Source organism: Dendrobates tinctorius, unplaced genomic scaffold (genome assembly GCF_039654945.1).
Source record: "Dendrobates tinctorius isolate UK_male_01 unplaced genomic scaffold, ASM3965494v1 ptg000257l, whole genome shotgun sequence".
NCBI classification, from domain to species: domain Eukaryota; kingdom Metazoa; phylum Chordata; class Amphibia; order Anura; family Dendrobatidae; genus Dendrobates; species Dendrobates tinctorius.
The window spans coordinates 10,294,841-10,318,329 of record NW_027361924.1 but is presented as its reverse complement, the minus strand read 5'-3'; the positions used below and the strand labels follow the sequence as shown (position 1 = coordinate 10,318,329).

At 45.2% G+C, this 23,489-nt stretch overlaps 1 protein-coding gene across 1 annotated transcript; it reads right to left on the bottom strand.

The window, feature by feature from the left end:
- Nucleotides 1-7,707: 7,707 nt before the first annotated feature.
- On the bottom strand, nucleotides 7,708-23,089 carry METRN (meteorin, glial cell differentiation regulator). The gene is made up of 4 exons (XM_073558620.1): nucleotides 20,918-23,089; nucleotides 18,256-18,677; nucleotides 12,859-12,918; nucleotides 7,708-11,577 (listed from the first exon to the last, which is right to left on the bottom strand). The coding sequence occupies exons 1-4, from the start codon at nucleotides 21,007-21,009 to the stop codon at nucleotides 11,261-11,263; spliced, it is 891 nt and encodes a 296-aa protein (XP_073414721.1). The 5' UTR covers nucleotides 21,010-23,089; the 3' UTR covers nucleotides 7,708-11,260.
- Nucleotides 23,090-23,489: the final 400 nt, after the last annotated feature.

Below are 23,489 nucleotides of genomic sequence, written 5' to 3'. Positions count from 1 at the left end.
TTATACTCCAGAGCTGCACTCACTATTCTGCTGGTGCAGTCACTGTGTACATACATTACTGATCCTGAGTTACATCCTGTATTATACCCCAGAGCTGCACTCACTATTCTGCTGGTGCAGTCACTGTGTGCATACATTACATTACTGATTCTGAGTTACACCCTGTATTATACCCCAGAGCTGCACTCACTATTCTGCTGGTGCAGTCACTGTGTACATACATTACTGATCCTGAGTTACCTCCTGTATTATACTCCAGAGCTGCACTCACTATTCTGCTGGTGCAGTCACTGTGTACATACATTACATTACTGATCCTGAGTTACCTCCTGTATTATACTCCAGAGCTGCACTCACTATTCTGCTGGTGCAGTCACTGTGTACAACATTACAATACTGACCCTGAGTTACCTCCTGTACTATACTGCAGAGCTGCACTCACTATTCTGCTGGTGCAGTCACTGTGTACATACATTACATTACTGATCCTGAGTTACCTCCTGTATTATACTCCAGAGCTGCACTCACTATTCTGCTGGTGCAGTCACTGTGTACATACATTACATTACTGACCCTGAGTTACCTCCTGTATTATACTCCAGAGCTGCACTCACTCTTCTGCTGGTGCAGTCACTGTGTACATACATTACATTACTGATCCTGAGTTACCTCCTGTATTATACTCCAGAGCTGCACTCACTATTCTGCTGGTGCAGTCACTGTGTACATACACTACATTACTGATCCTGAGTTACCTCCTGTATTATACTCCAGAGCTGCACTCACTATTCTGCTGGTGGAGTCACTGTGTACATACATTACATTACTGATCCGGAGTTACATCCTGTATTATACTCCAGAGCTGCACTCACTATTCTGCTGGTGCAGTCACTGTGTACATACATTACATTACTGATCCTGAGTTACCTTCTGTATTATACTCCAGAGCTGCACTCACTATTCTGCTGGTGCAGTCACTGTGTACATTACATTACTGATCCTGAGTTACATCCTGTATTATACTCCAGAGCTGCACTCACTATTCTGCTGGTGCAGTCACTGTGTACATACATTACTGATCCTGAGTTACATCCTATATTATACCCCAGAGATGCACTCACTATTCTACTGGTGCAGTCACTGTGTACATACATTACATTACTGATCCTGAGTTACCTCCTGTATTATACTCCAGAGCTGCACTCACTATTCTGCTGGTGCAGTCACTGTGTACATACATTACATTACTGATCCTGAGTTACATCCTGTATTATACTCCAGAGCTGCACTCACTATTCTGCTGGTGCAGTCACTGTGTACATATATTACATTACTGATCCTGAGTTACCTCCTGTATTATACTCCAGAGCTGCACTCACTATTCTGCTGGTGCAGTCACTATGTACATACATTACATTACTGATCCTGAGTTACCTCCTGTATTATACCCCAGAGCTGCACTCACTATTCTGCTGGTGCAGTCACTGTGTACATACATTACATTACTGATCCTTAGTTACATCCTGTATTATACCCCAGAGCTGCACTCACTATTCTGCTGGTGCAGTCACTGTGTACATACATTACATTACTGATCCTGAGTTACATCCTGTATTATACGCCAGAGCTGCACTCACTATTCTGCTGGTGCAGTCACTGTGTACATACATTACATTACTGATCCTGAGTTACCTCCTGTATTATACTCCAGAGCTGCACTCACTATTCTGCTGGTGCAGTCACTGTGTACACACATTACATTACTGATCCTGAGTTACCTCCTGTATTATACTCCAGAGCTGCACTCACTATTCTGCTGGTGCAGTCACTGTGTACATACATTACATTACTGATCCTGAGTTACCTCCTGTATTATACTCCAGAGCTGCACTCACTATTCTGCTGGTGGAGTCACTGTGTACATACATTACATTACTGATCCGGAGTTACATCCTGTATTATACTCCAGAGCTGCACTCACTATTCTGCTGGTGCAGTCACTGTGTACATACATTACATTATTGATCCTGAGTTACATCCTGTATCATGCTCCAGAGCTGCACTCACTATTCTGCTGGTGCAGTCACTGTGTACATACATTACATTACTGATCCTGAGTTACCTTCTGTATTATACTCCAGAGCTGCACTCACTATTCTGCTGGTGCAGTCACTGTGTACATTACATTACTGATCCTGAGTTACATCCTGTATTATACTCCAGAGCTGCACTCACTATTCTGCTGGTGCAGTCACTGTGTACATACATTACTGATCCTGAGTTACTTCCTATATTATATCCCAGAGCTGCACTCACTATTCTACTGGTGCAGTCACTGTGTACATACATTACATTACTGATCCTGAGTTACCTCCTGTATTATACTCCAGAGCTGCACTCACTATTCTGCTGGTGCAGTCACTGTGTACATACATTACATTACTGATCCTGAGTTACATCCTGTATTATACTCCAGAGCTGCACTCACTATTCTGCTGGTGCAGTCACTGTGTACATACATTACATTACTGATCCTGAGTTACCTCCTGTATTATACTCCAGAGCTGCACTCACTATTCTGCTGGTGCAGTCACTGTGTACATACATTACATTACTGATCCTGAGTTACCTCCTGTATTATACTCCAGAGCTGCACTCACTATTCTGCTGGTGCATTCACTGTGTACATACATTACATTACTGATCCTGAGTTACATCCTGTATTATACTCCAGAGCTGCACTCACTATTCTGCTTGTGCAGTCACTGTGTACATACATTACATTACTGATCCTGAGTTACATCCTGTATTATACTCCAGAGCTGCACTCACTATTCTGCTGGTGCAGTCACTGTGTACATACATTACTGATCCTGAGTTACATCCTGTATTATACCCCAGAGCTGCACTCACTATTCTGCTGGTGCAGTCACTGTGTGCATACATTACATTACTGATCCTGAGTTACACCCTGTATTATACCCCAGAGCTGCACTCACTATTCTGCTGGTGCAGTCACTGTGTACATACATTACTGATCCTGAGTTACATCCTGTATTATACTCCAGAGCTGCACTCACTATTCTGCTGGTGCAGTCACTGTGTACATACATTACATTACTGATCCTGAGTTAAACCCTGTATTATACCCTAGAGCTGCACTCACTATTCTGCTGGTGCAGTCACTGTGTACATACATTACATTACTGATCCTGAGTTACATCCTGTATTATACCCCAGAGCTGCACTCACTATTCTGCTGGTGCAGTCACTGTGTACATACATTGCTTTCCTTCGCTTGCAGACACCTTAGGTGTGATGGGGGGCTCTGAATCTCTGCAGTAAATTATGTGATGCAGAAGGGTATGAAGTGCAGATGTCCCGGAAACAAGGTGTCAGCGTAAATTTCCGTATTTCCCAGATGTAAACTCCCTGGATTATCTATATAAATATATACCAGGGGTGGTAATCACAAAGTGACATAACCCCATAATGGACCCATACAATGAATACTGGTAAATACAAAGTATATATTGTCAGGTTTTTTTATTAATTTTTTTTCTTCAAAAGGGGAAGCAAGATGTGAAATTTTAATTAGTGTCACTAATAAATTGGATATATTAAAAAAATACAGAAAAAATCATTTAAAGGGGCCCGGTCTCCACTCCAGATCTGTCCATTTTAGTGAATACTTGCTTTCCTCATGAAATTCCAATTCCAAAATATCTTTTCTCATGACTTTGTCTTTTGCCATTCCTCTGTTATTCCTCCTGGAACATATGATTAATTTGTCAAGGAGAACTTGCTAGTCACTCTGTAGAAGGGGCGTGTCCTTACAGAGTCTGACACCATCACCGGTGATTGGATAGTGTCTGAGTAAGCAGGGACACGCCCCCAGCTGGTAACATTTCTCGGAGGGATAACAGAGGAACGACACATCGTAGAGCTATAGGGAAAAGTGAGCCAGGATCGTTAATTTATGTAGAATACAAGAATACAAGAATTTAGTAAAATGGACGCCTAGAGCGTGATGATGGGACCCCTTTAATTCAGCTGTAACAGAACCTAATTCGTGTTGTTGTGCCCCTTTGGGTTGGGCATTGTCTAGTGGTCCTGCGCCTCCATTAAGGTTAGGGATATGAAGGACTCCATTAAACATAACTACTTTTGTAAAGTTTTTGTTGTAGAGTTCCCCTTTAATTTTTGATTCCTTTTATTTGACGGGAAGATTACGTTCTGGGAAGCCGGGGGTTAAACAATGCTTTTACATGGATGATTCTTACATCGGGAGGAATTCCAGCGCAGAGGAAGAAGATGGACTCAGATTTCATGGGAAGCGAGCTGCACTCAGGCCTCGGAGAGAACATTTTTTTTTTTTCTTTTTTACACAAATCATGAAAATTGAGGCGTGAAAATGTGGTTTTTATGCTGAGAACTTGGGAGAGTGGAAAGTGGAACAAACCTCGAATTGTGCCCGTGTTGCCTGGACTCCCTCTCTGATGATCACGGGAAAAAAACCTAACCTCCTGCTTGGGTTTTATTTTTTGACAATTTCATGTGCCAGATGTTTTGGGTAGGAAAATATTATCGTGTGAACATTTCCTACCTCCCAGGTGTTAGTGTCCCTTTAAGAGCGATTCCCACAGTTTACAGCAACACATGCAGCACTCGTACCGTTGAGAACCAGCACTTTTATCACATGTGTGCTAATCCTGTATCCATGGTGACCTCCCACAGTCTTTTTGCACTTATTATGCACATGTTCATCCTGAGCCTCCTGGTACATGATCTCAGTAGTTACACGTGAAAGTCAAGGTGCACAACTTGATGGTTACACATCAGAGTTGAGGCACATATCTTGGTGCCTACACTTCAGATCTGAGGCACAGAACTTGACAGTTACACTTCAGATCTGATTTAAAGCTAAGGTATATCGCTATAATTCTGATCTTGGTCACCGACCTTGGTGGTTACTCTTCAGAGTAGAGGCACAGAACTTGGTGGTTACACTCCAGAGCTGAGATACAAAGCTTGATGGTTACACTTCAGAGTTGAGGCACATATCTTGGTGCCTACACTTCAGATCTGAGGCACAGAACTTGACAGTTACACTTCAGATCTGATTTAAAACTAAGGTACAGTATATTGCTATAATTCCGATCTTGGTCACCGACCTTGGTGGTTACTCTTCAGAGCTGAGGTACAGAGCGTGATGGTTACACTTCACAGCTGGGTAGATCTCGGTGATTACAGTTCAGATGTAAAGCACACAGATTAGTGGTTACACTTTGAAGTTCAGATAGAGAGCTTGGTGGTTACACTCCAGAGCTGAGGTACAAAGCTTGATGGTTACACTTCAGAGTTGAGGCACATATTTTGGCGATTACACTTCAGAGCTGAGGTATTGAACTTGACGGCTTCAGAGCTGAGGTACAGAGATTCATTGCTATAATATAGAGTTGGGCCACCGAGCTTGGTGGTTACACTTCAGATGTGAGGCACAGAGATTAGTGGTTATACCTTGAAGTGGAGGCACATAGCTTGTTGACTACAGTTCACAGATGAGCTACTGAGCTTTGTAGTTTTACTTTAGAGCTGAGGAACAAGCTGAGTTATGCTTTAAAGTAGAGGCACCGATATTGGTGCTTACACGTCACAGCTCTGAGGCAAAGAGCTTAGTGGTTACACTTCACAGATGAGTCAGAGAGCTTGGTTGTTTTATTTCAGAGAAGAGGCAGAAGCATTGGTGGTTACCCTGCAGAGTTGAAGCACATATATTGGTGCTTACACTTTAGAGCTAAGACAGATCTTGGTGGTTACACTTCAGAGCTGAGGCACAGATCCTGATGATTACACTTCAGAGCTAATACTCAGGTCTTGGTGATTACACTTCAGAGCTGAGGCACAATTCTTGGTGGTTACACTTCAGAGCTAAGACACAGGTCTTGGTGATTACGCTTCAGAGCTGAGGCACAATTCTTGGTGGTTACGCTTCAGAGCTAAGACACAGGTCTTGGTGGTTACGCTTCAGAGCTGAGGCACAATTCTTGGTGGTTACACTTCAGAGCTAAGACACAGGTCTTGGTGGTTACGCTTCAGAGCTGAGGCACAATTCTTGGTGGTTACGCTTCAGAGCTGAGGCACAATTCTTGGTGGTTACGCTTCAGAGCTGAGGCACAATTCTTGGTGGTTACACTTCAGAGCTGAGGCACAGGTCTTGGTGGTTACACTTCAGAGCTAAGACACAGGTCTTGGTGATTACGCTTCAGAGCTGAGGTACAATTCTTGGTGGTTACACTTCAGAGCTAAGACACAGGTCTTGGTGGTTACACTTCAGAGCTGAGGCACAATTCTTGGTGGTTACGCTTCGGAGATGAGGCACAATTCTTGGTGGTTACACTTCAGAGCTGAGGCACAGGTCTTGGTGATTACGCTTCAGAGCTGAGGTACAATTCTTGGTGGTTACACTTCAGAGCTAAGACACAGGTCTTGGTGGTTACACTTCAGAGCTGAGGCACAATTCTTGGTGGTTACGCTTCGGAGATGAGGCACAAATCTTGGTGGTTACACTTCAGAGCTAAGACACAGGTCTTGGTGATTACGCTTCAGAGCTGAGGTACAGAGCTTGTGATTTCACTTCAAAGCTTCGGCACCGATGTTGATGGCTACACTTTGAGGATATTGCTTAAACTCTAATGGTAGAATTATGATGTAAAGTCAATGGATGACACTGTTTTGACCCCAGTATGGCAGTATTACAAGATACCATGGCTCTGTTATAAAGATACTGTATGGTTGGATTTTGGCACACTCTTCAGCCACGATGCAGCACTAATATTTAGAAACAATGGAGTTTTATAATTTATCATTGAGTCCATATGATCGTATTACTTTGGCACTGTATGGTAATATTCTTTAGGTACAGTGCGGCACTAATATTTAGATTCAGGGTTACATATGTATATAGTTCACTGTTTGGGCGCTGTACAGCAGTATTACTAGGAATTGTATGGCAGTGTTAGACATATAAGGACAGTTATTTGGGCACTGTGTGGTAATATTCATTAGGTACTGTGGTTCGGATTCACTTTTTCTGTATATAGCTATAGCCAGATAATATATTCTTGCCCTGTGAATGACAGGCATGGTGCGCCCTACTTTGGCAGTCTGGTATGTAGGTCATGCCACCACCGTCGCTTCCTATACAAAATGTTGGCACACAATGTACTTCACTCTTCGAAGGGGCTCTGTGGATGAAGGGGTTAATTGAAGGTCCCCGGGGTGGCATACCGAGGATATCATCATGCCCCACTAGGATTTCCAGCCGCTCCACATTCTATAGCTGGGAAAGTATGTAGCGGCGGCTGAACACAATGGGATGTTTTGGTTTGGACTGGTCGACGGGGATTATCTGTGACAGCCTCAATGGGAATATCATCCACGCTGCCTCCCTGAAGTCGTGCCAGCCGTAGGAGGCCATACTTCTCATGCCAGTGTCGGCTCAAGAAAAAGCAGCCGTGCTCGCCAGTGCCCAATAGGCAGCAAGGACCTAGGGCAAAATCTGTAACAGGACCCCCCTCCACCTACCATGTGCCAATTATAATGTTGGGGTCTTCTAACAGACCGGAGGGTCCTATCGATATAGATGTGTGACAGAGGGTGATAATACCTTTATTACTGTTCTTTAATGTGTATATTATGCTCTCCTCGATCCCAGCGATAAATTATAAGGCATGATTACATGCCCCCCCCCTTTAATCTTCTTACCAGGAATCCGCCGTCCGCCTTTCATGTGATCCTCGAGTTATGACGGCAGGATAATGAGATTAAAGGATTATAGGAAAAGCACAATATCTGCCTCCTAATATCGTAATTAAAAAGTCACTTCCTCCACGTACGGCAGCACCGATGGCAACAACGCGCTAGCTGAAAATTGTATTGCTCCCATTCACCGACAGCAAGCAGAGACTATGGAAAAGCTAGCAGCCCAAAAGTAATCACTAGTGCAAGATAACTATTTAAATTGTGGGAATATTTGTTTTAACTTTTTTTTTTTTGTTTATAAATCGAAAGAAAAAAAATAAATTAAAATTGCTTCAATTTTTTTTTAATATAAAACACACATAAAGTAAAAACATGTAAAAGGAAAAATAAAAAAAAAAATAATTGCAAGTCATTTACATCAGGGACTGTCAGACACATATGTACAAGGCTTCATAGACATTTTGCAGGATACAAAACAAGATTCGCCCCTATCCCCGCCCCCTCCTTCGCGATCAGAATCGATCCTTATAGCGGTTATGGGTAAGAAGGCGATCAAGTCTGGCAGTGATCCAGCTATTACATTGCAGCAGATTAAAAAAAAAAAAATTCATTTGTTTTCTGAGACGGCTGAAATGTCTCAATTTTAGATATTTTTCAGACCAGAATACTAAAAAAAAAAAGTAAAAAAAAAAATAAATACATTTTTTAAATTAAAGACTAAAAAATATAATTGAAATAAAAAAATGTTATAACCAAATTATATAAATTTTGAAAACAAAAATTTCACAAGTAAATAATAAAAAAAAAAATAGCGAGGACGCGATAGGTTAAAATGTTTAACGCTATATATTTATTCTCATGATCACTAAAATCTGATTGGCTGCTGTGATCAGCACTGGAGCATTGTATTTTTGCACAGGAGGCCTGTGAATTTTTTTTTTTTTCTTTCTCTATAATTTTTTTCAAGACAATTTTCAGCCGTCACAGAAAATTAAAAAAAAATGTAATCATTAAAAAAAAAAAAAAAAAAAAAAAAAAAAAAAAAAAGATACAACATATTTTATAGTATAGAGGTAATAGGTTGCAGGTTGCAATTCCGGAAAATCAGATTTGGAACATTTTCCGCGATGTTGAACTTTGTTTTACTTGTTAAACAATTTAATTAATATTTTTGACTCGTTGCTGGAAACCAGCCTCTTTCGAAATCTTACCGGACAGTGAATTTTCCGAAAATATGACGCAAATACTGGATCCATTGAATAAAAAAAAAAACATTTTGGTATTATAAAAACAAAAATACCGTATATACATGGATTTAGTGCACATTTCAAATAAAAAAAATAAATAATGCAAAAAAAATAAAAATGTAAAGAATTTTTTTTTTTTTTTTAGATTGAATTCTCTAAGATAAAGCAGAATAATTGTGGTAACTGGTTTCATACTAATTTCCGGTATGTAATTGCTTGTATGTAGTTGACCGATGCCACGAAACTGGTGTGTTCAGCTGACTTTCCCTAAGGTGTATGGCCACCTTTATAGAAGATACCGTAAGTAAATAGTACATTGGGTTTGATTTAGACCCTATGCAGAATCGGGGCCCAAGTTACCCCAAAACCTTTCCCAGTAATCCTGTATTGGGCTTACAGCAATGGTCCAGGGGTCGTGGGGCAGCAAGTGCTGGTTGCTCCTGTACTGGGATGGAGGCTGAGGTGGCATAAATGGAGCAAACCCATGGACCTTTTGGAGAATGATTGCTCAAGCTATCCCAAAACCTTTCCCAATAATCCTGTATTGGGATTACAGCAATGGTCCAAGGGTCGTGGGCCAGCAAGTGCTGGTTTCTCCGGTACTGGGATGGGGCCTGAGGTGACATAAACCCATAGGGGGCAAACTCATGGACCATTTGGAGAATGATTGCTCAAGCTATCCCAAAACCTTTCCCAATAATCCTGTATTGGGCTTACTGCAATGCTCCCAGGGTCATGGGCCAGCAAGTGCTGGTGTCTCATGTACTGGAATGGGGCCTGAGGTGACATAAACCCATAGGGGGCAAACTCATGGGCCCTTTGGAGAATGATTGCTCAAGCTATCCCAAAACCTTTCCCAATAATCCTGTATTGGGCTTACAGCAATGGTCCAAGGGTCATGGGGCAGCAATTTGCCGATTCCTCCTGTAGTGAGATGGGGTTTAAGGTGGCATAAACCTATAGGGGGCAAACCCATGGACCATTTGGAGAATGATTGCCCAAGTTGTCCCCAAACCTTTCTAAATAAACCTGTATTGGGCTTACATGAATTGTTCAAAGATAATGGGTCAACAAGTTCTGGTTTCTCCTTTCTTGGGATGGAAGCAGAGGTGGCATAAACCCATAATCAAGATGGACCTTGAGTTTGATATGGACCCTTTGGAGAATGATTGTCCAAATTGTTGCAACACCTTTCCCAGTAAAACTGAATTGGCTTAACATTGGTCCATGGGTCAAACCATTCCAGTCATGGGGACCAGTAAATGCTAGGTCTTTCTGTCCTGGGATGGGGCAACTGTGGCAAGAACCATCACCAGTTGGAAGAAGGTCTTAGCTGAATTGTTGTTATATGTCCCATTTCCTCTGTGTCCACCCTTATTTAAAGGGGACATTTTTGAATACTGAAATTTGTAGACCATAAAAACTAATTTAACAAAAGATTCTACTATCTGTAATAGTTTTGTACCCTTGTGTGTCGTAAGCATGGCCAACCAGTGGCCAGCGCTCACTATACCGCCATGTATTCCCTTTTTTACTGGTCTCATCAGGAGCGTGCTCAGAGGGTGGAGCACCCACAGTGTGCAGTGTTCATCACGAGCTGCCGTAGAGAAAGTTTTTTTTCCTTGGAAAATACACACAATTCCACCATCTTGGAGGTGGCTGCATGTCTAAAATTTCTAATAAGTATCCCCTGAAAAAATTAAGGGAGTATTAAAAACTGGCTCAGTTCTCAAGCAAGTCTTTCAAGGAGTGCAAAAATCAAGAGGGCCGGCATTAAAAACCTTTGTTCTGAAGAAGACTCAATTAATGGTCACGATCATTCCCCCGCCCCCCCTTCCTTACTTGTGAATTCACAGCACTGAAAATGAGACATATCGTGGCTCCAATCCGCATGCCATGTCTAAGTTTAGGTCAAACACGTTGTTTAGATTGGAGTCCTAGATATTTTTGAGACAGATCATGGCTCCAATCCACAAGTCATTCCAAATCTAGACCAAAGTCTTCAGATCAGAGTACTGGATATTTTTTGTGTGATCCTCTTGGTAAATTATCCAGCTTGGTACTTGTGCTCTTTGAGATTGTTAAGCCAGTCCTACAGATTGTTGAAGGTCCTACAAAGAAAAGTTGGTACCACAAGCTTCTGAAGGACCTGAAATGCTACTAAAATGGTGGCCTTCCATTTTGGGCATGCTCTTCCTCATAGAGATGCCCTTGCATCCATTGGTTGATCATGTGTCAATGTGGTGGCATCAGTCTAGAGTAATCTCACATGGGTTTGCATGGATCTTTTTTGCCGATTCATAAATTCTCTTGAAGTCTTTGTATCGAGGAGCACAGCCCAACCAAGCGTCACCAAAGTGTACCCAACCCATGAAAAGAAAGCTGCCAGGGCCCGGCTTGACCCCACAGCTCATCAGAGTCCTTATTTCACCATGAGACCTTACGGAATGACCTCTAGGCCAGAACAATGTGAACTTCTGTCGGTGGACCCTGGTGGCACTGATCCCGATAACGGACTCTTGTAGTTCTTCATTGTTATCCACTGACTTGATGTTGCCCTGAACAACTGTGAAGAAAAAAAGTCAAAGGATGAGTTCCACTATCACATTGGTGTACAAATTGGTGTAGTTCCGGAGACCAAAAAGCTGCAATTCCAATCAAGGCTGCTTCTCCGGCCGCTGTACTCACACCAAATGAGAGAGGACATAACCAGTAAAGGAGATGCGGTGGATCCCAGGTGCTGACAAAGGTAAATCCAGGCGGTAAATATAAAAAAAAAACCTTCCAATTTAATTCAACGTGTTTCGGAATAGAACCTCAAGCATCAGATACCTGAGGAAGGAGTAGGTTCTACTCCGAAATGCGTTGCAATAAATTGCAAGTTGTTTTATACTTACTGCCTAGATTAACCTTTGTCATTGACAGCGCCTGGGTCCACCGCATTCTCCTATATTAGTCACCTTAGGGGGCCTGATCCTACAATCTGTTTGATCGCTTGTTATATATGGTTCAATACTACAATATATAGTCAAAGAGACGATTTCCTACGAGGCCAAACGACAGGCGGACTAAAGGGACTGCCGTGGGGGCCTCCATCAGGCCCCCAATTGCCATGAAAACTCATTGACGCTCGCAATCATGCCATTGAAATCACTGATGTAAATGGTTACATCGCAGCCACTGGTGTTTCATCGGATCGTTGCTGGGTACGGGCTTGAGCCCGATCCAGACACGACGACCCGATACAGGGTATACCGAATATTACGTCCTATGTCCGGAAGGAGTTAAGGCAATCGAATGATTTATAGGGATGGGCTGCCGAGAGCGATGATTTTCAGGCCCGAATAAACGATCTGATCTGCTACTGAATAAGCGTTTTGATCGATCACGATCTGATCGCTATATGTTCCAATGATCAGAACTAAACATACGATCGATTTTTAGACTTTACGACATAAAAAATCCCAAACTATCGTTCTGTAGGGTTATTTGTTTTAGCTGTGCCTGAGTCTGAGGCCTACACCAGGACAAAGACACCATTGCCAAGGAAACATGGTCTCCCCAGAGATCCCTTCCCTAACCTCGGCTCTTCTTCCTCATTATTAGGATACAGCAGGGGGGCAAAGTAAGCTTAGGTAAAGAGGAGAGATGAGAAAACTGGGGGGGGGGGGGGGGGGGGTTGGGGAAGGGTTGAGCACTTCACTGGGCCATCATTGCATTCCTCCGACACACAGGGCCTCCTCCTCCACAGAACTGACTTCAGGCTTTCTGAACATCAGAGGCCCTACATACGGACCTACAGTCATCAGGGGTACACGGGGTCCAAAAAATCAAAACACAAACTCACCAAAGTCACTAGTGCACATTGCCATCAGGATCTCTGTGTCGTTACATGGCCGGCAGGCGCCTAAAAGAAGACAAAACAGAAAAAAAAAACCCTCAAAACTAGAAGGCAATGTCCCAACCACAGGCCCGCGAGTGCTCATCGCCCCATTCCCACTGTTTACTACGTTATACCTGTTATCTGAGGATTTTTTAAAATTTTTTTCTAATTTAAAAATGCAAATGAGAACCTGGAACATGAGCTGATGAAAGATTTATATATATTTTTAATTTGGAAATTTTTTTTTGTTTTTTGTGATCTCTGTATTTTCTCATCTGCTGAACTGGTTGAGTTTATAATTAAGAAAGTTTCAGTGGTGAAAATCTGAGTTGTCATGGTAACCGGCCCCTTATACAGCTTCTTATCTCACTAATTAATGGGGTTAATGGTTATATCCTTAGGCCCAGCAGGACACTGCCCTGTTGTTTAGAGAGGGAAAGGAAGAACGGGGGAAGGGACTTCAAAAACGTGGCCTTCACCCCCATCAGGCCCTGACCGGACCACTGGGGCCCAGATGTCACATATTCACATTCAGCCACCAAGATGTAAGAAATCAGTCACTGCCCACCGGGACAGGAAACTAGAGACCTATGGGTCACTGAGAGCCTGATCCAGAAGTGTCATCATCAGGCACCCCGAGTGTCAGCGTCATTACCCTGTACCCCAGTGTCATTATCCTGTACCCCGAGTGTCAGCGTCATTACCCTGTACCCCAGTGTCATTATCCTGTACCCCGAGTGTCAGTGTCATTACCCTGTACCCCAGTGTCATTATCCTGTACCCCGAGTGTCAGCGTCATTACCCTGTACCCCAGTGTCATTATCCTGTACCCCGAGTGTCAGTGTCATTACCCTGTACCCCAGTGTCATTACCCTGTACCCCGAGTGTCAGCGTCATTACCCTGTACCCCAGTGTCATTATCCTGTACCCCGAGTGTCAGCGTCATTACCCTGTACCCCAGTGTCATTACCCTGTACCCCGAGTGTCAGCGTCATTACCCTGTACCCCAGTGTCATTACCCTGTACCCCGAGTGTCAGTGTCATTACCCTGTACCCCAGTGTCATTACCCTGTACCCCAGTGTCATTATCCTGTACCCCGAGTGTCAGTGTCATTACCCTGTACCCCAGTGTCATTACCCTGTACCCCGAGTGTCAGCGTCATTACCCTGTACCCCAGTGTCATTACCCTGTACCCCGAGTGTCAGTGTCATTACCCTGTACCCCAGTGTCATTACCCTGTACCCCGAGTGTCAGTGTCATTACCCTGTACCCCAGTGTCATTACCCTGTACCCCGAGTGTCAGCGTCATTACCCTGTACCCCAGTGTCATTATCCTGTACCCCAAGTGTCAGTGTCATTACCCTGTACCCCAGTGTCATTATCCTGTACCCCGAGTGTCAGTGTCATTACCCTGTACCCCAGTGTCATTATCCTGTACCCCGAGTGTCAGCGTCATTACCCTGTACCCCAGTGTCATTATCCTGTACCCCGAGTGTCAGTGTCATTACCCTGTACCCCAGTGTCATTACCCTGTACCCCGAGTGTCAGCGTCATTACCCTGTACCCCAGTGTCATTATCCTGTACCCCGAGTGTCAGCGTCATTACCCTGTACCCCAGTGTCATTACCCTGTACCCCGAGTGTCAGCGTCATTACCCTGTACCCCAGTGTCATTACCCTGTACCCCGAGTGTCAGTGTCATTACCCTGTACCCCAGTGTCATTACCCTGTACCCCAGTGTCATTATCCTGTACCCCGAGTGTCAGTGTCATTACCCTGTACCCCAGTGTCATTACCCTGTACCCCGAGTGTCAGCGTCATTACCCTGTACCCCAGTGTCATTACCCTGTACCCCGAGTGTCAGTGTCATTACCCTGTACCCCAGTGTCATTACCCTGTACCCCGAGTGTCAGTGTCATTACCCTGTACCCCAGTGTCATTACCCTGTACCCCGAGTGTCAGCGTCATTACCCTGTACCCCAGTGTCATTATCCTGTACCCCGAGTGTCAGCGTCATTACCCTGTACCCCAGTGTCATTATCCTGTACCCCGAGTGTCAGCGTCATTACCCTGTACCCCAGTGTCATTACCCTGTACCCCGAGTGTCAGTGTCATTACCCTGTACCCCAGTGTCATTATCCTGTACCCCGAGTGTCAGCATCATTACCCTGTACCCCAGTGTCATTATCCTGTACCCCGAGTGTCAGTGTCATTACCCTGTACCCCAGTGTCATTACCCTGTACCCCGAGTGTCAGCGTCATTACCCTGTACCCCAGTGTCATTATCCTCTACCCCGAGTGTCAGTGTCATTACCCTGTACCCCAGTGTCATTACCCTGTACCCCGAGTGTCAGTGTCATTATCCTGTACCCCGAGTGTCAGCGTCATTACCCTGTACCCCAGTGTCATTACCCTGTACCCCGAGTGTCAGTGTCATTATCCTGTACCCCGAGTGTCAGCGTCATTACCCTGTACCCCAGTGTCATTACCCTGTACCCCGAGTGTCAGTGTCATTATCCTGTACCCCGAGTGTCAGCGTCTAACTAATAAGTCATGTCAGACTAACTTAATTTCCTTCTATGACGGTATCACTGACTGGGTGGATCAGGGAAATGCTGTAGATATAGTATATCTTGACTTCAGCAAAGCATTTGACAAAGTCTCTCATACAATCCTTATTGAAAAAATGACTAAGTATGGAATGGACAAGGCAACTGTTAGGTGGATTCATAACTGGCTTAGTGATCGGACCCAAAGAGTGGTCGTAAATGGCTGCACATCCAGTTGGAAGAATGTCTCAAGTGGGGTACCACAGGGCTCTGTCCTGGGCCCTGTATTGTTCAACATCTTTATCAACGATTTAGATGAAGGAATTGAGGGTAAACTGATTAAATTTGCTGATGACACAAAGCTAGGAGGGATAGCTAATACTAGAGAAGAGAGAGAGAAGATTCAAAAAGATTTAAATAAACTGGAGAAGTGGGCAGCAACTAACAGAATGGTTTTTAACAGGGAGAAATGCAAAGTACTACATCTGGGCAATAAAAATGAAAAAAGCATATATAGAATGGGAGGAATAGGGCTAAGTGACAGCACATGTGAAAAAGACTTGGGTATACTAATAGATCACAGACTGAATATGAGTCAACAGTGTGATGCAGCAGCAAAAAAGGCAAATGCAATTCTAGGATGTATTAACAGAAGCATACAGTCTAGATCACGTGAAGTCATTATTTCCCTCTACTCCTCTTTGGTCAGACCTCATCTGGAATATTGTGTCCAGTTTTGGGCACCACATTTTAAAAAAGACATCAACAAACTGGAGCAAGTTCAGAAAAGAGCGACCAGAATGGTGACCGGTCTGCAAACCCTGTCTTATGAGGAAAGGTTGCAGGATTTGGGAATGTTTAGTTTGCAAAAGAGAAGACTGAGAGGAGACTTAATAGCTGTCTACAAATATCTAAAGGGCTGTCACATTGTAGAAGGATCAACTTTATTCTCATTTGCACAAGGAAAGACTAGAAGCAATGGGATGAAACTGAATGGGAAGAGACACAGATTAGATATTAGAAAAAACTTTTTGACAGTTAGAGTGATCAATGAGTGGAACAGGCTGCCACGAGAAGTGGTGAGTTCTCCTTCAATGGAAGTCTTCAAACAGAGGCTGGACAGACATCTGACTGGGATGATTTAGCGAATCCTGCTTTGAGCAGGGGGTTGGACCAGATGGCCCAGGAGGTCCCTTCCAACTCTACGATTCTATGATTCTATGATTCATTACCCTGTACCCCAGTGTCATTATCCTGTACCCCGAGTGTCAGTGTCATCATCCTGTACCCCGAGTGTCAGTGTCATTATCCTGTACCCCGAGTGTCAGGGTCATTATCCTGTACCCCGAGTGTCATTATCCTGTACCCCGAGTGTCAGCGTCATTACCCTGTACCCCAGTGTCATCATCCTGTACCCCGAGTGTCAGTGTCATCATCCTGTACCCCGAGTGTCAGGGTCATTATCCTGTACCCCGAGTGTCACTATCCTGTACCCGAGTCAGTGTCATTATCCTGTACCCCGAGTGTCAGTGCCATTATCCTGTACCCCGAGTGTCAGTGTCATTATCCTGTACCCCGAGTGTCAGTGTCATTATCCTGTACCCCGAGTGTCAGTGTCATTATCTTGTACCCCGAGTGTCAGTGTCATTATCCTGTACCCCGAGTGTCAGTGCCATAATCCTGTACCCCCAGTGTCAGTGTCATTATCCTGTACCACGAGTGTCAGTGTCATCATCCTGTACCCCGAGTGTCAGTGTCATCATCCTGTACCCCGAGTGTCAGTGTCATCATCCTGTACCCCGAGTGTCAGGGTCATTATCCTGTACCCCGAGTGTCACTATCCTGTACCCGAGTCAGTGTCATTATCCTGTACCCCGAGTGTCAGTGCCATTATCCTGTACCCCGAGTGTCAGTGTCATTATCCTGTACCCCGAGTGTCAGTGCCATCATCCTGTACCCCGAGTGTCAGTGTCATTATCCTGTACCACGAGTGTCAGTGTCATTATCCTGTACCCCGAGTGTCAGTGTCATTATCCTGTACCCCGAGTGTCAGCGTCATTATCCTGTACCCCGAGTGTCAGTGTCATTATCCTGTACCCCGAGTGTCAGCGTCATTATCCTGCACCCCCAGTGTCAGTGTCATTACCCTGTACCCCGAGTGTCAGTGTCATTATCCTGTACCCCGAGTGTCAGCGTCATTATCCTGTACCCCCAGTGTCATTATCCTGTACCCCGAGTGTCAGTGTCATTATCCTGTACCCCGAGTGTCAGTGTCATTATCCTGTACCCCGAGTGTCAGTGTCATTACTCTGTACCCCGAGTGTCAGTGTCATTACTCTGTACCCCAGTGTCATTATCCTGCACCCCGAGTGTCAGTGCCATTATCCTGTACCCCGAGTGTCAGCGTCATTATCCTGTACCCCGAGTGTCAGCGTCATTATCCTGCACCCCGAGTGTCAGCGTCATTATCCTGTACCCCGAGTGTCAGTGTCATTATCCTGTACCCCGAGTGTCAGGGTCATCATCCTGTACCCCGAGTGTCAGGGTCATTATCCTGCACCCCGAGTGTCAGTGCCATTATCCTGTACCCCGAGTGTCAGCGTCATTATCCTGTACCCCGAGTGTCAGCGTCATTATCCTGCACCCCGAGTGTCAGCGTCATTATCCTGTACCCCGAGTGTCAGTGTCATTATCCTGTACCCCGAGTGTCAGGGTCATCATCCTGTACCCCGAGTGTCAGGGTCATTATCCTGTACCCCGAGTGTCAGTGTCACTAGAGACCCCGCATCTTTCCATAACCCGCCCTTCTTACCTTCCATGCTCAGCTTGTTGAGGGGTAGCGCTAACCGTCCATCCCAATCCCCCCTGAGCTCATAGCGGAAAGCTGAAATGCGCCGACTAATGTCCTGGTGAGGAGTGGCGTGTAAGAATAGCGCCACCTTCTGGTGTGGAAGCCACGTGAAGCAGTGGACCCTGTTGAGCATGGACGGCTGTCCCTCGGACATCATCAGCTCCAGTTCTCCTTCCTTTTCCAGGTATATCTGAGCCCCTCGAAATGAAGCTTTCGGCTTGATGCAGGCAGTGAAGCGACCGGACCCCGGCTCTGAGGATGCCACTGGCAGGCGAGGTGACAGGCTAAGGCGAAGCGCTCCCATTGGGTACAACCATTCCACTGTGCCCTCCGAACAATACAGTGATACTTGCTCCACTGACTTTGGCTCCAGAGACAGCCCACTGCGGAGAACAAGACAAAAAATGTAAAAAAAAAGAAAAAAACATATATGAATTTATGTTTTTTTTGCCCCCAGGTGGCGCTGCTGCATTGCAACAAGACAATATAACGCCATCTAGTTGCTAATACTCTCTCGGGAATGAAGAGGTTAATGTTACACCCTAATCCAGGCTGTGATCTGCTGGGAAAAGCAATTGACCTGAGCTGGTAACCCAGTAACCCGGGCCCTACAGAGCTGTTAGGTCTGAAATTGGGTAAAGTCCTTATTGACAGACACACACAACAGCTGGAGGCGCCTTAAAGGTACGGCGCGACAGATGTTAGAGTTGTGCTAAGGTGAAAGTCGTGGCGTCTATGTGAATCCCCCCCATACCGGGCCGGCCTGACTAAATTTGGAGTGAATTACACACATTTCTCTATGGATTTGATTGTCAAACACTGGATCCAAATCCATAGGTAACGTTCCACAATGCCCGCTAAGGACTCGGATCCCATAATTACTTCTTAACACTTGAGCTCATTATTTAAAGTCTTGTACAGCTCTACAGAACATCTCAGCTTTTTCTTTTTCATTAAAAAAAAGTTGTCTGCCGATTTTGTTGCGTGGTCCTGTCACTTCCCATAAATTTGTGCTGTTACTTAGCCGGTGTAAATGCCGCTGTTCTCCTGAATCCGGCGTAGTTTTTCTTTTGTTCCTGCTCCTCTCCATCCCTGAGATACGGCCTTTTTTTCCCCCCTGTATATAAATCTAATCTTGTTAGCCAACTGGGTGTGACTATCGAATGACACTCCCAGAGTAGAGTTAATGATCACACCCACTTGGCTAACTAGGCTAAATTTATATACCAGGAATAAGAGGTCATATCTCAGGAACGGAGTGGCGCAGGAAGAAAAGAAAAACAACGTCGGATTCAGGAAAACAGCGGCATTTACACCAGGAGAAAAAAAAAGACATTTGTGGCAAGTGACTCTTTAACATGTCTGGGAGCCCCCCGAATCTCATCAATTGTCATGGGTGATAAGGCCCCAGACAGAGAAAAATCCTGCAACGCAATTCGTACTAGGTGACATACGACAACCAATGTTGCCCCAATAACGGGTTTACAGTGGTTGTCATGGGGTCTAAGGGGTATCGTACTTCATATGTGAAACATAAGCCAGACTGGAGGTTATTAGGAGCGTTTGGCTTCCAGAGCCTGAAACGCGTTGTGAAGGCTTAGTGCATGGAGAAGATCCTGTGTGGGACGTGTGGGGAGAACCAGACCCCTCTTCCCAGCACCCCGACTTCCGCCTCTCTGGATGTAACGCTATTAATTCCACTCGCTATGGGATCTATAAATAATACAGCGGTCGCTGATCGCTTCCTGCCCGAGACTAACGCGTTTCCTAGACACCATCCAAAAACAACATTAACTTTTGGACATAAGAGCTGGCAATCAGAAGGCGACTTGTCAGAAAGTGCTGAACCGGAGCACTCAATCAACCGCGCTCTAAAAATAGGAGCCAGGGAGGGTAACGGGGTCGCAGGATGACTGCCTGTCATAAATGATCTATGGCAGCCGGGAAGGTCCCCGCGGAAGGTCATCAGGTGGCCACAAAACACAAATGAGCCCTCAAAAACAAAAGATTTTTTTTCTGCCCAAAGGAGACAAACACTCCCGAAAGGAAAAGCAAAAATGGAGATCGCCCCTGACCCCAGATTTTGATCCATTATTAATGATCGTTGACGACTTGAAAAATGTCGATTATATCGTATGAAAAACGGCAGTCACAAAAACGCAAAAAATTGGGGTCTCTGAAATATCCTTACTAGGGAACCGCAATGGGGTCTCGCAAGTTTTTGAAAAGGTTCTGAATTGATTAAAACTTTTCACCGCAGACCAGCGAACACCTCACCGCATTTCTGTGTACAGATATTTCTCACTTCTGCGTACAGATATTTCTGTATGCAGAAGTGCACTGAGGTGTCCGCTGGTCTGCGGTGAACAATTTTAATCAATTCAGATCTTTTTCAAAAACTTGTGAGACCCCATTGCGGTTCCCTAGTAACATAGAAAAAATGGGACGTTTAAAAAAAACATGAAAAACTCAAGTAAAAAACCCCTAATTTTTCTTGGACCTCAATTATCGCAGTATAAAACATGTCCACTGATCTTATAATAATATGACCAATCTGACTGCGGTCGGGCGTCCGCTCTATGGTGGATCCACCTTTGGTGACCCGAGTTCATGCTCTTCTTACCTTCCTCTCCAGTTGCACTGGTTTTCCAGAGAGCCAGAGGTGACGGACTGAAGGATCCCGGTAAGAAATGTCCAGATGTAGAGGCAGAGCATCTTCAGATCGTCCAGGCGCCTTCCACGAGGCGCACCTAGATCATGGTCCTCTCCTGCCAGCTTCCTTTAAATGCCCACCAGCCATGGGAACAGAATGATCCTAGAGATGATGATGAGACCCCCCTCATCTCCAGAATACCTCTACTCTGCTCTGGGAAATCCTAGGACAGGACAGAGAGGGGGTGGAGGGCTACAAAGAGGGGCTGAGGAATGTGCGGCCCTCCAATCAACTGCCGCCAATACAAAACTTCAGGCCAATAGGAAGAAAGGCAAAGAGTGGAGAAGTTTGGTCCCATCCCCCTTCACATGGGTAACAAGAGAACAATGCAATTAAAGAGTAAAGAAGGACAAGGGGGGTAGAAGGATCCGTCTCCAGATGTTCTGCAACATTGAAGTGGGTTCAGGGGGTCTGGAGAATGCCCGCTGCCCTGGCACACAACTGCTGGGACCAAGACATTTCCCATAAAACTACTGGTGGGAGTTTAGATCAAAAGAAGGGGGGTAGAAACTTCTGCAAGTGGCTGAAAGTAGATACTGTGTGTACATAGATAATGGATAGATAGATAGATAATAGATTTATTTCCTGTCTTTCCTTCCATACTGTCTGGCACTGTGGGGGCTCTGTTATATTTTGGTTGCCCCTTCTGATGGTGTAGTGATTAGTGTTGGTGTGAGGGTCTGCACCTTCCTAATATCAGTACAAGACCCCCGAGGGGCCACAAGCTGTGAAATGTCACCTAAACTCACAGAGGGTGAGAACAGCGGCGCCATAATGACACAGCCGCTGATTGTTATGGGGCCACACACCATGATACCCATAAATAATGGCCCATGAGCGTCCATAGCGCTGGGGGACACATAGTACTGCTGTCTTTCTATATGAGGGGGGGGTTCAGGCCCAGGTGCAATTCTCTGCCCCCCAATATATGATAATATATGATGATGCCCCGGGGTCTGCTCACACCTCAGACCGTATTGTCCTGAGCGGCCACAGTAAGTCCATCATTCATTAAAGGCCCATTACAGTGACAGCCCGCCAAGGCCCAGGCGGGGACAATGCCTGCATTCCACATAGGCAGCACAGGGGGAGGGGGTAAATACTTTATACAGGGGGGTCTGGAGGGAATGTGGCTGCAGGTCTTATGCATACATCAGCCATTGTCTGGTGCATTGTCTGCATGAAACCTGTCCTGCATGGTAGGAGGTGGTAGGCAGAAGCTATAGGGGTCCAACATGTATACAGACAGATATAGAGAGTACTGGGTTCAGCAGGTATAGAGAGCACTGGGGTCCGACAGGTATAGAGAAAACTGGGGTCCAACAGGTACAGAGAAAACTGGGGTCCAACAGGTATAGAGAAAAATGGGGTCCGATAGGTATAGAGAGCACTGGGGTCCAACATGTATAGAGAGCACTGGGGTCCAACATGTATAGAGAGCACTGGGGTCCAAGAGCTATAGAGAGCACTTGGGTCCAAAAGGTATAGAGAGCACTGGGGACCGATAGGTATAGAGAGCAATGGGGTCCGACAGGTATAGAGAGCACTTGGGTCCGACAGGTATAGAGAGCACTGAGGTCCAACAGATATAGAGAGCACTGGGTTCCAACAGGTATAGAGAGCACTGGGGTCCAACAAGTATAGAGAGAACTGTGGTCCAACAGGTATAGAGAGCACTTGGGTCCGACAGGTATAGAGAAAACGGGTCCAATAGGTATAGAGAGCATTGGGGTCCAACAGATATAGAGAGCACTGGGGTCCAACAGGTATAGAGAGAACTGTGGTCCAACAGGTATAGAGAGCACTGGGGTCCAACAGGCATAGAGAGAACTGTGGTCCAACAGGTATAGAGAGCACTGGGGTCCAATAGGTATAGAGAGCACTGGGGTCCAACAGGTATAGAGAGAACTGTGGTCCAACAGGTATAGAGAGCACTGGGGTCCAATAGGTATAGAGAGCACTGGGGTCCAACAGGCATAGAGAGAACTGTAGTCCAACAGGTATAGAGAGCACTGGGGTCCAACAGGTATAGAGAGCACTGGGGTGCAATAAGTATAGAGAGCACTGGGGTCCAACAGGTATAGAGAGCACTGGGGTCCAACAGGTATAGAGAGCACTGGGGTCCAACAGGTATAGAGAGCACTGGGGTGCAATAAGTATAGAGAGCACTGGGGTCCAACAGGTATAGAGAGCACTGGGGTCCAACAGGTACAGAGAAAACTGGGGTCCAACAGGTATAGAGAAAACTGGGGTCCGATAGGTATAGAGAGCACTGGGGTCCAACATGTATAGAGAGCACTGGGGTCCAACATGTATAGAGAGCACTGGGGTCCAACATGTATAGAGAGCACTGGGGTCCAAGAGCTATAGAGAGCACTTGGGTCCAAAAGGTATAGAGAGCACTGGGGACCGATAGGTATAGAGAGCAATGGGGTCCGACAGGTATAGAGAGCACTTGGGTCCGACAGGTATAGAGAGCACT

What these genes read in the sequence shown, in the direction of transcription:
- METRN (XM_073558620.1), bottom strand. Translation starts at nt 21,009, where the DNA reads ATGCTCTGCCTCTACATCTGGACATTTCTTACCGGGATCCTTCAGTCC. An exon ending in CAGTGCAACTGGAGAGGAAG is followed by an intron (nt 18,678 to 20,917) that starts GTAAGAAGAGCA and finishes TGTTCTCCGCAG; the next exon opens with TGGGCTGTCTCTGGAGCCAA. An exon ending in CAACAAGCTGAGCATGGAAG is followed by an intron (nt 12,919 to 18,255) that starts GTAAGAAGGGCG and finishes GTCTTCTTTTAG; the next exon opens with GCGCCTGCCGGCCATGTAAC.